We start from the raw sequence: 14,497 nt of genomic DNA on the forward strand, positions 1-14,497 counted from the left end.
TGTCCTTTAAAAGTTGGTTTATTTTGAACAAAAGCATATTTTAAAAGGTTTAATGCCATTTCCATGGACAAACCCCATGAAAGAAACATTGCCATGTTAATTAATTATTTAAGCAATTAGCACAAACCCTGCCATAACAAACACTTGTTTATTTAGGGCTTCCCTGCCCTATATGAACACACGATGCTTTGATAAATGCCACCCTCATGCAACACAGCTTTACCCCAGAGTACTGTTCATTATTTAATTTAAGTATTAAGTTATTAAAACGATAGAAAGTTTACAGCTCAATACCCTATTCATTCTGAAATTTAGGGACCACACAATCCACTCTCTTCCTCATAAATTGTTCACCAAAGCACTTCCTCTCAGGGCACAGACATTCCCCCAGACAATCCGTGTTAAAAATTCAGTTATTTACCGTGGTGTTTGTTGTCTCCTCAGGGCTGGAAGGGCTAAAGAGGACGTGGAACCATAATGACACTCAGTGGGGAGAGAAATGGGACCCCCAAACGCTGCACAGCACGAGGCTGAACAAAGGTGAGTGAAGGTGGAGGGAATTAGAGGTGACAGGTGAGTGTCCAGGGGACCGGGCAGGACTCTGGGCTGGGCTGTGGGACCCCAGCAGCAGCAGGGACAGGGACAGCCCAGGGACAGCACGGAATGTTGTCCCCATCCCAGCTGGGAATGCTCACACCACGCTCCAGCCACACCTGAGCTCACTCTGGAACCTCCTCCGTGGCCCCTGCTGATACTTTACAGTCCCCAAGCAGTCACAGGACGACCTCCAAAAAGAGGTGCTAGGTGCTAGGGCACAGAGAGTCGCTCTCTTTGGAAAGTTGAAATAATTTTTTTTTTTCCCCCCTCTCTAGCTGTGCCCTGCGGAGCCCTGGGCGAGGCGGCAGCGGGGCTGTCAGTGGCAGTGCAGCAGCTCCTCCCAGCGAATGGGCTGTGAGAACACCTCCCGCTCCAGCCACAGCTCGTACGAGTAGTGGAAGTCGTGGGGCAGCTCCAGGCGCTGGCCCAGCACGCTCTGCAGGCAGTTGTCCACCGGGGCGAACTCTGACTCCTGTGCCTTGTCGTACCTGCGGCTGTTGAAGGCTTCGATGTTGGCTCTCAGCGTGCATTCCTCAGCCTGGAAATCCCACGGCCTGGCGTCGATGTCTGCAGGGAAGGAGGAGCAACACCCACAGTAGTGCAGGAAACACCACTCTGACACCTTCAGAAAGGCTGGAGGTTTCACGTGAATTCATCAAAGGCACTCCTAACCTCTTAACTCCTAATTATTCCTAACCAAATCCCATTATGCGTGCATTTTAGTTTAAGATAACCTGTAAAAATGTGATTATTCCTGCTTTAAGGACTCTCTGTAATTACCCAGCTTTTTTCACAAAGACCCCACTACTTTTACTGGAAATCTCCACTGAAGCAGAGATCAAGATTTAAAACATTTAAAATCTGTTAAACTTATTATGAGCTCCTAACCCCAAATTTTTTAAAATTTGGGCGAATGCAACTATGAATGATATTGAAAAGCTGCAATAACCATGACATGTCATATTATCTGAACACACAACATGAAAAAATCCCAGTGTTTTCAAAGCTGGCTTTCACGAGCTCTAAATCTGATGGTGCCATAAAACTTCTGAAAAAATCCCCAATTTTAAAGGTTTTAGGGCAAACCAAATAAAGCTGATTGTGTTTTGGTTTAGCTTGATTTTATTTGGTTAATGTATTAATAAATGTTATAGTTTAGATTGGTTAATTTTAATAATTTTTTTGTTGTGAGATAGAATTAAGACTTAAAAGCAAGGTAGGCTTAAAACTTAAGAGGGTATAAAGGAAAAAAAACAACTTTATCAACAATGCCAAGAAAATAATAAATTCAGAATAAAACCTTTAGACTACCCCCTCCTTCCCCCTTCCACACTTTCCTAACAACATACAGAAACACTTCAGTTAGTTACTAAATTAAATAATCTTTTTTAGTTTACTTTAGAGAGAGAAGTATCTTTTCTGTTTGGTTATAGGGTTTTTTCTACAAGAAGAAAAAACCAGTTCTTTTGGAGCTTCACTTGTCACTAATTCCTATTTTCACAGCTCTTTCAAACTGTGTTCATGGGCTATGTTAAACTTATGGGGTATTTACTTTTAAGAATGAACTGTTTAAAAGCAAAAGTTCTTTTCATTTCTCTTTTTTTTTTGTTTATACTTCATTCTCAGGACAGAGATTCCTCTCTGTTTTTATTTTTGGGGGGTAAAGTATCTTTGGAACACTTCAACCCTCTCTGGTATTTTACGGTTGATAGCAATTTTTAGCGTAGAGCTCACAGAAGTGTTTTTAATGAACTTTCAGCGTGTTTTTCTTTCTTTCCTCTCTGTTCAGCAGCTGCACAGGTTTGCACAGGCAGGCAGGGGGCGAGCACGGCCAGCACTCACCGTTGCCATAGGCCCAGTCGTCGTTCATGCGGTGCCGAACCTTCTGGTAGATGGCTGACATGGTCTTCATGTTGCTCTTCCTCCACTGCCTGCCCAGGTACTTGGTCTGGATTTTGAGCAGCTTGAGCACGTAGAGCTGCATCATGGCCTGCTTCACCTTCAGGGCACGCTTCAGGATCGGGGCTGATTTAAACACCACCAGCATCTGCCAGGAAACGAGCAGTGAGTCACACAGAGCCACACCAGCACTGGCCGTGCTGCTTTTGTGGCCACCAACACCTGGGCCACTTCTCCTACAAGTGGGGCACCAAGTGTGAGGTTTTGACCTCTGGCTGCTCTAGGGCACTCACACTGTTGGGTTATTTGTCTTCTTTAAAAGCTGAGCATGTTAATAGTTGCTATAAAGTTATTTATTGCAGGAGCACATCAGTCTCAAAGGCAAAAACAAAGCAGAGCAATGGCATTAAAAGCAATGGCATAGAGCAATGGCAAACTGCAATAGCATAAAGCCATAGCATAGAGCACCAGCTCTCCCTCATGCATGTTCTTTTATAGAAACTTTCCAACTAGTTAAGACACAAACTCAGACCACTACTCCTTAACCTGTTAGAATTTTAGTTTTTTTAGCAAGCCAGGCTATGTATAAACTACATTCATGGCCTATCTTGTTCTAACTGAAAAATGTAAGCAATATTTTGAACTTTATTATGTCTGAAGCTGGGTTCTTGGAGCCTCTAAGGAAACACCAGTGTGTTTTTCAACTTTCACTAGAACATGTACTGCTTTTCAGGCACCTAAGACCTTTTACTTACTAAAAGCACTTAAAACTTATTCTACTTATTTATTTACTTCCTTGCTCTATCTGCTCACTTACTTCATTTATTCACTTATTCATTTTATTTACTTACTTGCTTGCTCACTCATGCTAAAACCTAAACTTTTACTTCTGCCTTATGTGTGAGTGGCTTAACATACTTCAATTTATTCAAAGGTTTTAATTCAATCTGATTTCCCTCTGAAGGATTCAGAGAAACTTTTGACTTACTGACTCCAACATGGGGTATTCAACACAACCAGTACTCTCTGCACGGGGCTGGAGGCTCACAGAAATGATGTTATTTGCAGGAGAAAAAGTATTTCTGCATTTAAGGCTCAGTGTGGAAGGTGATGAAGAGCAGAAGCTCCAACACTTGCACAAAAAACTCCTGAGCACAAGGCTGGGCTGAACCCCCTGTGCAGAGCCAGGGACATGCTCCAGGAAATGCTGCAGGGTCTCAGGGGGAGGGGACACCCCCTTACCATTGTCCTCGAGTGTTTCCACTTGGTCAGCTTGTTGAGGATCCTCAGCAAGTTAATGCAGGAGAACAAATTCCTCCAGCAGAACTGGTTGTTGTCTCCAGCTTCCTGCAAGGGGAGAAGTTCAACCCTCACCACAGCGTTCATCAGCACTGCCACAGAGACGGCCTTGGGCAGAAATCTTTATTTTTATTGTCTGCACAAGTCTTATTTCTGAGGGAGGACAAGCAGCAGAGCTGCCTCCTCACTTGGGTTATCAGCAGCAGATTCTGGGGAAAACCACTCTGAAACATTCCAATTTTAATCTGCTTTTTGAGTAAGAGCTAGCAATGGGATAAATCACATTATTCCATCATGGGAAATACATTTTGTGGTAGATTTGTATTCTTTGTTTACAGCCAGAGAGCAAATTGCAGCCTGCTGATCACCACTGCTTTTGGTAACTATATAAATGAATTCATGCTTAGAGCTCACATTACAGACCAGTAAAAGGAAATCACAAATCCACACAGGATGACAAATAGCAACATTTCTATCGAGGGGACCAGACTTTTGTGTAACAAAAATCCCCTCCAGCCAAGTGCTGCTGAGACATTGTTTTAAATATTAGGTAACTGTAAACACCCCCAGCTCCAGTTTGTGGAAATACTGCCCGAGGCTCTTTGGGCAATAATTCCACCACTGCAGTAAATTGCTCCATGTTTGAACAACTCCAAGCCCAGGAGAAATGTCCCACAGAAATCCTGTTTGGGGATTAGTGCAAAACAAGGGCTGCTGAATTTATAAACCATTCACAGCCAGCTACAGCCTTCTTAACTAGGGGCAAAACCACAACTCATTCCAAGATCTGGGCACCCTCAGGAGGAGTCTGGGGGAGCCCCTTCTGTCAGAGTGTCCAATCCAGCTTTGAAAGCAGATTTACCCAGGAAAATCCCACCAGCACAACCCCTTTGCTTTTAAAGGCAAGTGCCAAACAGAATCAAGGAATCACTGAGGCTGGAAAAAAACCTCCAAGGTCACCCAGTCCAAGCTGTGCCTGATTCCCACCTTGTCCCCAGCCCAGAGCCCTGAGTGCCATGTCCAGGCCTTCCCTGGACACCTCCAGGGATGGGGACTCCAAACCTCTCTGGGCAGCCCCTTCCAGTGCCCAAGAGGCATCCAGAGGTGGGATGTCACCAGGATGTCACCAGGATGTCACCGAGGTGCTCATGGATGCTGTCTGGTGCTTTGGGGGTCCCAGACTGCAGTGACCCTGCAGTGTCACATCGTGCCCAGGCCCAAGCTGCACCCTCTACACCAAGAAATTTTCCCAAAGATCCCAGTGGAATAAGCCAATATCCATTCCTTAGGCTGATGGATTTATTTGTCACCAGTCTGATATTCAAGTAGGGGAGAGTCTTTCCATCAGATTGATGGAACAGGCTAAATAGACTTTAACACCCCTTTTAAAGGGTGGATCGAGCCCTTTGCAGATCCCTCTGGAGTGACAGGAGAGGGGACATGGGGACTGGCCAGGATTTGAAGAACCTTTCCCACAACAGGGTGGGTGAATCCCCCACCACCTCAGCCACTCCTGATTTACACCAGTTACACCCTTGGAGACAGCAGAGCTGGTTCTCCTTGGGATGACCCAGACACACATCCCTGTGCTCAAGCCACTGAGAGCACAATCATCTGTTACATCCACCAAGAATGTGTTAGGCTGGGATGTTAAAATCACTCAGCAGAGTGGTAAAAAATCCCCAAAACAATGCAGAAATCTAAAAACGTGCACAAAGGTACACCTCGAGTACCAGGGTGTGTCTGATTCCTATTAAATCCTTACTCCCATGGGTATCCTCCCAAAGATGAGCTCTCATGGTAAAATTCAAGTTGGTTTCTGCACATTTTCTAATTAAATTGCTCTCCCTTGAGGGTAACATCCATGTGTGCTGGAGGAAAGTGAAAAATGCTGTCCTTGAATGTGACAGCTCTCAAATTGCCAAGACCCTACTGGGAATATTTTCCCTGAAAACGTTCAGTTTTCTCCTTAAGGCTGGTTGTGAGGATTAGCACGAGCCACGGAGCCCTCAGTGATGTGTCACTAGATGTCCCCATCGGTCCAGGATGGGATGGAATCTGCAGGGCTGCATGGGGACACCCAGCCTGCAGCAGCCCGTGAACCTGGGGAAAATCTTTCTGATAATTTCCACTTTTACACACCTAAGGAAAACAACACGAGCCTCAGATTGCAGCAGCACCATGAGATCATCCCTGCCCGGACTGGGTTTGCTCAGGATCCTTTTTCATGATTTAGGGTCTCCACTCCCTGTCCATTATTTCATCATTTAGGGTCTCCATTCCCTGTCCATTATTTAATGATTTAGGGTCTCCATTCTCCATTATTCCCTGTTAACCCCAAAGCTTTCCCCTGTGCTGAGTCCAACCTCCCCTGCACCTGAATTATTGCAGTTATGAGCCTGCCAGCATTATTATCCCATCTGCAGTCGGTGTGTTTGCCCAGCCCATCCATGCTCTGGAATATTTGAGGCTCCTCTCCATAGGGAATTTTTAAAGAATTCATTCCTTAAAAACTGGTATCTCATAAAACAGGAGTGCTCAGAGCAATTGAAAGCTGGGAGGCAACAGCCTCTGGGTAAATTCTCTTTCAAAGCAGAAGAGTCTTGTCATGAGAGAACAAGAGGAAACAGCCTCCAACTGTGCCAGGAGAGGCTCAGGCTGGACATCAGGAAGAATTCCTTATGGAACCTTTCCTCAGGGATTGGAAGTGCCCAGGGAGGTTTGGAGTTCCCATCCCTGGAGGTGTCCAAGGAATTCCTGGATGTGGCATTCAGAGTTCTGGGCTCTGGGGACAAGGTGGTGTTTGATCAAAGCCTGGACTTGATGATCTTGGAGGTCTTTTCCAACCACAGCAATCCTGAAATTCTGTGATTCTGTTCTGTCAAAGGGAAAACCCTAAGCCCAACTATTTTTATGGGGTGCCCAACACCAGCAGTGACTCTTCCCCAATTCCCCACAGCTGACAGTGACTCAGAACAGTGATGGGACGAATTTTCAAGTCTGGAGAGGAAAAAAAAGTCTAATTTTGGAGAGGTTAGGGGTTACAGAAAAAAAAAAAAAGGCAGGGAATAGAAAACCCAAATCCTTCCTCATGCTGGAAGGACTTGTGGAATCCTGGCCACAAAAACCCTTTCTGTGCTGCTTACCAAACTTTCTGCTGTGAGCTCAGGCAAGTCACACACTGTGCAGTGTGGATAATCCAGGACAGAGATGCTGCAGCAAACAGGAAAGAAGAAATTAGGAACCAACTATCAGGAGAGAAATGTTTAAGATGATCTATATGATCAGGCCCAGGAATCTGTAACATTTTTCCTACAACAAGAAATTGGAGTGGGGAGCAATCCCATCTCCAGCACGTGGAGCACAGACAGCATCCAAATGGGATCCCAGCCTCAGCAGTGCCTTAATGGAGCACATCGATGCCTCCTGGCTCCAAAGCTCCATCCTGAGTGCATTAACAAGGACTCAAAGGATTTGGATCCATTAAGACAGGACAGATGAGTTATTCATGTGCATATTTAAAAAGGGGGGGAAAAAAGTAAACAAAATAGATCTGAGGTTTCAAAGGTTGGCAGCGAGAAAATTCACAGTGAGTGAATATTCAGAGTATCAGGATTTTCCTCCAGGCCGATGGGATTTGTTAAAGTAGTCAATTAAACACATCCAAAACTGGAATTTGCACCTCCCTGGCTCAGAGCATCCAGCTTCACATCTCACCTCACTCACAGGTGTTTATCCTGCCTGTGACACCTCCACCCCAGAGCAGGGGAGGGAGCTGAGTGCTCCTGGGATACATCTCCTCCTCATTTAAAGCACAGCACCAAAAGGGGAAATATTTATAGCAGGAGGATCAACATATTACTTCTTATTTTTCCATGTGTGCCTCCTCACACAGACACAACCATACCGTGCAGGAGACAGACCAGCCTACACATGCAGCTGAAGAGCAACAAAAAGAGCATCAAAAAGGAAGAAAAAGGATTTTTTTTTTTTTTATCATTCCAACATCCCCGTGGAGCTCCTCTCCAAACAGAGCAATCCTGCCCTGGTGAGCTGTGAAAGATCTGTGCTGTCTCTTTAATCCATGGTGGCCCAGCCAGTGCCCTGCTCAAAATGGGGCTGGTGGCTCTCTCAGATCAGCAGTAAAAGGCAGTGGCAAGTATGGGAAACCTGAAGGAGTCAGGAAAGCTGAATTATAGATATTAAAAGTGAGAAAGACCTGGAGGATCCCACCCCATCTGGCCTTGATGAAGCTGTGGCCCAGGGATGCCTGGTGGCACTGGATGGATCCCCAGGACTCCACGTGAAGATGAAAACCACTTTATTTTAAAGATGAAGCCTATTTTATTTTAATTCTATTTCAGCAGCCCAACCAGAGATTGGAAACCCAGCATCCAGTCATCATGCCAAAGGGGATTTGCTCCCTCCACACATTTCTGTAGTGGACAGGACACCCCAAAGCTGTGTGAGGTCACCTGGGTCCCCCAGGGCTCCCCAAGGACAAAGCCTTCCTGCCCCATCAGCTCTCTGTCCCCCAGCAGTGGCTGTACCTGTTTTTGGCAGTGATGTAAGACATGATGTTCTGGTTGAAGAATTTCAGGATCAGTGGGATGCAGTTGGCAAACACCAGGTGTTGGGATACATATTCAAACTGGGGAAGAGAAGGGAAAACAGGTCAGTGTTAGCTGGGACAGCTGGGAATGGAAACATCTTTCCAGCCAAAAGCATTTGGGATGGTTTTCCCCAGACACCTCACACACCATTTCCTCCCTGAAGTTTGCTGTCTAAGGTTTGTGTCATGCACAGCAGCTGGGAAATTGCATTTGCCATAGAGAGGACATGCAAACCTCACAGCAGTGCTTTAGGAATAGCTGCACCTCGTGGCTTGGCAAAATTAAATCTGTGGCCAAACAGTGTGTGGGGAAGAGGGAAGGAGTTGGAGCTATTACATGAGAAAATACAATTATTCCTATTGCTCTCACACACTAATCCCAGCTCCCTTAGAAATTTTGGCTGAAATAATATCCCTGTTTTCCTACTTGCTTGTCACTTCTCTCTCCCTCAAAGCATTAAATGGTCTTCAAGGTCCCTTGCAACCCAAACCATTCTACAGTCCAATAATACAACAGATCTGTCCTGAAGCAAAACCCAATCCTATCCCATCGTGCCCTTCCCATGCCTCTCCACCCAGATCTCCAGTTGGAGAGGGAAGGAACAGTTTGTTCCCATCTCAGCCTGGTGCCAGCTGTCAGCATTGGCACTCCACAGATGACACAGCACTGGGATGTGCTGTGAGTAATCGACCCCTCCAACCCAAACCATTCCGTGTTTCAGTGATTCCTTCATTTCTGGAATTCTCATGGTGCTTCCTGAGACCACTTTTGTCACCAAAAGGTACAAAAACCACCCAGATCAGACACAAAAAAAAAGCAAAATCAGGGGGATGAAACCCTGCAGCTTTCTCCAGGCTCAGCAGCAGGCTGCAATGGCCCTCCTGCCTTGGGGGGAAAAAAGGAGAGGAGCTGCTTTGAAGTGAGAAAAATTAATGAAGGCATGTGGTGGGGGGAGCAGAACAAATGTAGGATTGTAAAAATGTGGGAGTTGGTTTCATTTTACCCAATCCAATAGGTGGAATTAAATTTATCCTCGGTTCAATATCAGCGGGTTTTGTAACGCAGAGGGATTTGTAGCATGCTGAAAGCTTTAGCAGAAAAAAAAATGAGAAAACACTCATTGTTTGACTTGCAGAATGAGTGGGGAACTGGGCCACAGCTCATATTAGTCCTTGGGTTTTTTTAACCAAGGAAAGCCCTGGAGTGGGTGCAGTTTGATTAGTGCCGTGCAGATGGAACAAAAATCACATTAGGAACAAAAATCACATTGCAACCATGACCCAGATCTCCTGCCTCTGTTGAAACTGGAGCCCCAAGAACCTGATCCTGCCAAAACCAGATTAGGTGGCCTCGTGAGGTCCTTCCCAGCACTATTTCTGGGCACTGGAGATGACAGAGCAAAAGAGAATCTTGCCTAACCCCTTTCCTCTTCTGCCAGGGAGGCTCGTGCTGTCTCCAAAATTTAACCTGAATGGATATTCCCAGAAGCCTAAAAGCTCCTGCCACGTGAGTAGAAGTGATGTTGTCAAAGCACAGCATCACTGGGTTATCCCCAAATGCACAAATTCCTGGAGTTATGGAAATGTGATTAGAGCTCCTCATGGAAACTCTCCCTGGAAATCTTCCAGGAGAAGGTTCAGCAGGGCCTTCAAGCCCAGCTTGGCAATGGCCATCCCCTCCTCTAGGCCCACCTGGTAGATGTGGTTCAGCTTGAAGTGCTTGAGGAGCAGCAGCAGCAGGGCTGAGATGCTCTTCACGATGATCTCCTTGTGTCTGTTCACATCGATGCCCAGCTTCATGCTCTGCAGGACGGTGATGCTGGGGTGGAGGGAAAAACAGCACTGGGGGTGTGGCAGCAGGGAGGCCAAAGACACCGTGGGGTTTTGTTCATCTGGGTGAGCTCTACAAAAACCTTCACTGCCTCCAGGACTCCCATTTCCACCCCTCCTACCTGGTGATGCCAAAATGTGGTAAAAAAGGAGGAAGAAAAAGGTGGATTGCCAAGAAAAAGGTGGATTTCCAAGAAAAAGGTGGATTACCCTCCAGCAGGAATCCTGGTGGAGCAGCAGGGAGGATCCCTCCTCTCTGCTGACACATCTTTATGATTTGGGTCAATCACCAGGATTTTATCATTTGTGTCCCTTAGCTTGGAGTGGCTGCACTCAAATCATCATCACAGCATCACTTCCTTGGCTTTGACAGCTCTGCCCTGATGCCAACAGTAATTTATCCCAAATCTGGAGCTCCCCACACCTATCAGCTCTCCTGCCTGGCCCAAGGCCCGGTGGCAAGGCTGGGATGGCTGGTGGCCACCTGACTTACGGCATCTCTTCAGGCAGCACATCTGCCAGGATGTTGATGGAGTCAGTCTTGGCCTTGGAGGTGGGTGCAGCAGCCAGGAGGATCTTCAGCAAAGCGATCTGCAGGAGAGGACACGTGTGGGGAGATGCTCCAGGAAAGGGAATTCCTTCCTTCTCTTCATTTGCCAAAACTGGACAGCTCCAAGCCAGCTCTGCAGGGTTTCACCACATCACACAACTCCTCTGACAGCCAGGGCGAGTGTGGGGAGCTCAGCAGCTCTGTTTGATCTTTTACCTGAGGCATCACCTATGCCTGAGCTCTGGTAGAGTGGGTAAAACAACACAAGGAACCCCTGGAGTTTCAATACACTTCAGTCTCTGTCTCTCCCTACGTGACCTAATCAGCATCTCAGAATCCACTGGATCCCTCCTCTTGGACTGTCCTTTCCTGCCATCTCTGCTCAGGATTCCACCAAAATCTCACTGTCCAGGTTCTGGACACACCCCAGCCCTGCTGTGCTGAGCTCCCAGACTGGCACCATTCCCTCCTCCAAAGCTCTTCCTGCCTTTTGAGGAGCAGGGGCTTACCATGTACTGGGGGAGATTGTACAACATTGCTCGATACAAGACCTCACAGGGGGTTTCTTGAACTTCCTCTTCCCCCTAGGGCAGAGAAGCATTAAAAACAAGGGAAAATGAAATTAAAATAAGAATGGATTTACGTGACACCTTGGAAACCTCCCATCTTCTCTCTGGTGATGGGGTGAAGCAACTTCCTTCTTACCAGAGACATGGGGCACTTCTCCAGCTCCTCCTCATTCTTGATCTGGACATCTGAGATGGAAATGTACTTGTGCTGGCAAAACACACAGACAGAGGCAGAGCAGTGTCACAGCTGAAGGAGCAACACGGCCAGTGATGGTCACAGCAACAGCCCAGTGAGGTGTGCAGGTCACAGCAGAGCCAGGAACCCACCCCTGTGTGGGACATCCCTCTGCCCCTGAAGCCCCTCACACCTCCTGCCTTTGGTTACTTCCTTCTAGGAGCTCTCTGTAAGGAATTAGAGGGACAATCACCTCCAAAACACAACCCAGACCTTAGATAGGGTCAGTTGGTCTCTGGAGGGGTCTCATTCCCTGCAGGAGCTGAGGCTGGCTGTGCTTCCCCCTGGGAACAGCAGTGGTTTGGGAATGTATGTCCAAACCCAGCTCTGAAAGTCTGTCACCTTCAGAACACATGGCAGACACTCACCAGGAAGCAGAAATGCTCCACCTTGGATAAAGCAAAAATGCTGGAGAGGCTACTTGAGGACTCAGCTTTTAATTTTTTTTGCCTCAATTCCTGTGAGAAACTCCAAAAGCTTTTCCTGTGACAACCAACTTTTTTCTCCCTGCAGTAACTGTGTTTCTGTGAGGTTGGCCAGGAGGATCCATGTGAACATCCCATGCCAGGAGGATCCACGTGGAGAACATCCCATGCCATGCATGGAGCCACCATCTCACCTGCTTCAGGGTCTTCACGCTCTCGTGGATCGGCCGTGGGAGCCCTATCAGGGTTTCAGTGTCCCTGGGGAAGAGGAAAGAAGCTCAGCACTGGGAAGGATGTTCATGTTCAAACATTTCCATGTCATGACAGGTAAAAGAGGGAGCCTGGAGTCTGCTGAATGCATCCCAAGTGGGTCAGGAATTGGGAGAGGTGTTGGTGTGAGCTGCTGCCCTCCCACCTCTTCCCCACCATGCCTGCACGAGAGAGGAGACACATTGGGGTGAAATCAGATTGAATCAGAATTGGGGTGAAATCAAATTAAATCAGAAATAGGGTGGAGCCAGTCTGAGCCCAGCACTGCACCTAAAAATGAATGTACCCTGCTGGGCCTGTCACCTGCACCCACAGCTTGATTTATCCACAAAATTTGCTGTGGATACCAAACTGTCTCAGCTGGCTTTCACATCAAACCAGTTCCTGGCTTGGGCCAGCGGTCACTTATTCTGGGCTAGGTCAGATTTTGAATAGAAAGAGGTCCCTGGGGAGCAGTGTCTCCAGGAACATGTTTTTCCAGCACTGCTTTCATTGCTGCAGCTCTGGCAAACCCAGCACTGCCTCATCCTCAGCATGTCTTGAGCTGGGAAAACCTGAGCTTTGTGAACACCTCCCACCACTGAACTCCCACTGATGGAAGCTCCAGGGCAGATTTTGTGGATAAAACACTCACTGTCCCAGTGTGAATCCGATGAATTTGTTCCTGCTTGCTTCCAGGAAATGCTCGATGTCTTTCTGTCTGATGGAGCAGCACAGACACAAAAACAAGGAGAAGGTTGGAAAGCAGCCACATACAGGATCACAACCCCAGACTGATTCCTAGAGATCTCAACAGCAGAGGGCAAAAGCCACCTTTGCCCCCAATGGCTGGGGGCAACGTGAACCTAAACCATTTGTATTTGCTGTGCAACTCCATGGGAACGTGTGAGCAGACAGAGAGGAGTTTCCTACCCCCAGCACCTTTTGTATCCACCTCCTGTGCTCCTCACACGCAGCTCCAAGGAGCATCTGCTCACTCTGAGAGAACAAATGTCATCTCCACAGTCTGTCAGAGCACACACACTGCTCCAACAGCAAGCTGACATCTTGTCCACCTTGGGCATCCTTCATGGGAACTGCTCAGCATCTCTGTGCCACGAGCAGGACATGAGCTGTGAGCCAAGGTTCTCCTGGACAGAAAGGAATCCAGCTGGATTGCCAGCCAGCAGCCAAGGAAAGCAGCAGCCAGTTGATTCCAAAGCTCAGAGTGGTAAGTGACGTGGAGCACCACAGCACCACCATGGAGATCCGTGTGGGGAGCAAATTCCTGCTGTGGTTCTGCTAGGAATGCTCTGGACAGACAGACTGAACCCTGTCACTGCTCCTGTCTCCTGTGTTTTAGAGATACTGGATTAAATCCAGGCTTGGGATAAACAGCAAAAAAAAAAAAACCCTTTACATGGATCAGATGGAAAGGGGCAGAGATTTTCACTCTCTTCTCCTAACATTCCCTAATTTCCTGTGTGAGTAACTGTCTTAGGAAGGAAAGGCACCAACTCCTTTATCCTTAGATGTTTTTCTCTGCCATTATAAAAGGCTTCACTCAGCAACACAGGGCTCCTGCTCAACCCAACAAGATGTCATGAACCAGCTCAGTCAAGGACTATCAAAGTCCTTGATTAGTCAAGGACTTTGTGCTGCCAAGATCCACTGGGATTTGGTTGGGAAAGCTGACCCTGCTCCCATAGCATCCCAGTACAGCCTCTTTCCCAGTACAACCTGGCATATCCAAAACTGGATCACTATTTATTGGCTTGGGCTGGGTTTAGCTGAGCTCCTCCCCAGGATTTACACACCAAACATGACAAGTGGCCAATCCAGAAAGGACCAACCCCGACAAAAAAACAAGTGGAGTCACTTCAGCTCAACCTGCCAGAGGCCAAAAAACTTCCCCAAAAACTGCAGTGAGCAGCAGGACAGGTAGGGCTGGTGCCAGCAGGTGTCTTTACCTGACTTTGGGGGCCCAGGGGAGCCCCTTGGGGAAGGACACCCTCTCGATGGGCAGGCGCTGGGCTGGCATGGCCGGGATGAGCGTGTCCCGCTCCATCAGGTCCAGCTCCCCCTCGATGATGCCACTGTCCACATCATCATTCTCCTCTTCATCAACCCCTCCTTCATCGTTCTTGAAGGGATCTCTCTCGTTGTAGATATCCAAACTGTCTTGCTTCATCAGGGGCTGCAGCAGAAGGGGAAGGAAAATTCAAGTCACTT

The 14,497-nt window shown here is 47.4% G+C and overlaps 1 protein-coding gene and 1 long non-coding RNA gene across 2 annotated transcripts in view; one reads left to right on the plus strand and one right to left on the minus strand.

Annotated features, from left to right (window-relative positions):
* STRIP2 (striatin interacting protein 2) overlaps positions 1-14,497 on the minus strand; it is a 20,741-nt gene continuing 6,244 nt past the window's right edge. Inside the window, exons 10-21 of the mRNA XM_088166080.1 lie at positions 14,236-14,462; positions 12,921-12,986; positions 12,211-12,274; positions 11,493-11,564; positions 11,297-11,371; positions 10,731-10,828; positions 10,100-10,226; positions 8,346-8,446; positions 6,942-7,008; positions 3,739-3,843; positions 2,440-2,644; positions 1-1,164 (exon numbers count right to left, since the gene is read on the minus strand). Coding sequence (XP_088022206.1) covers positions 914-1,164; positions 2,440-2,644; positions 3,739-3,843; positions 6,942-7,008; positions 8,346-8,446; positions 10,100-10,226; positions 10,731-10,828; positions 11,297-11,371; positions 11,493-11,564; positions 12,211-12,274; positions 12,921-12,986; positions 14,236-14,462 — 1,458 coding nt within the window. The 3' untranslated portion in view covers positions 1-913. The remainder of the gene's footprint in view (positions 1,165-2,439; positions 2,645-3,738; positions 3,844-6,941; positions 7,009-8,345; positions 8,447-10,099; positions 10,227-10,730; positions 10,829-11,296; positions 11,372-11,492; positions 11,565-12,210; positions 12,275-12,920; positions 12,987-14,235; positions 14,463-14,497) is intronic.
* Positions 14,107-14,497, plus strand: part of LOC148223799 (uncharacterized) — a 14,034-nt gene continuing 13,643 nt past the window's right edge. Inside the window, exon 1 of the long non-coding RNA XR_015804153.1 lies at positions 14,107-14,206. This is a non-coding gene — a long non-coding RNA (uncharacterized LOC148223799). The remainder of the gene's footprint in view (positions 14,207-14,497) is intronic.

This window comes from Sturnus vulgaris, chromosome 5 (genome assembly GCF_052056855.1).
Source record: "Sturnus vulgaris isolate bStuVul1 chromosome 5, bStuVul1.hap1, whole genome shotgun sequence".
Lineage (NCBI taxonomy): Eukaryota > Metazoa > Chordata > Aves > Passeriformes > Sturnidae > Sturnus > Sturnus vulgaris.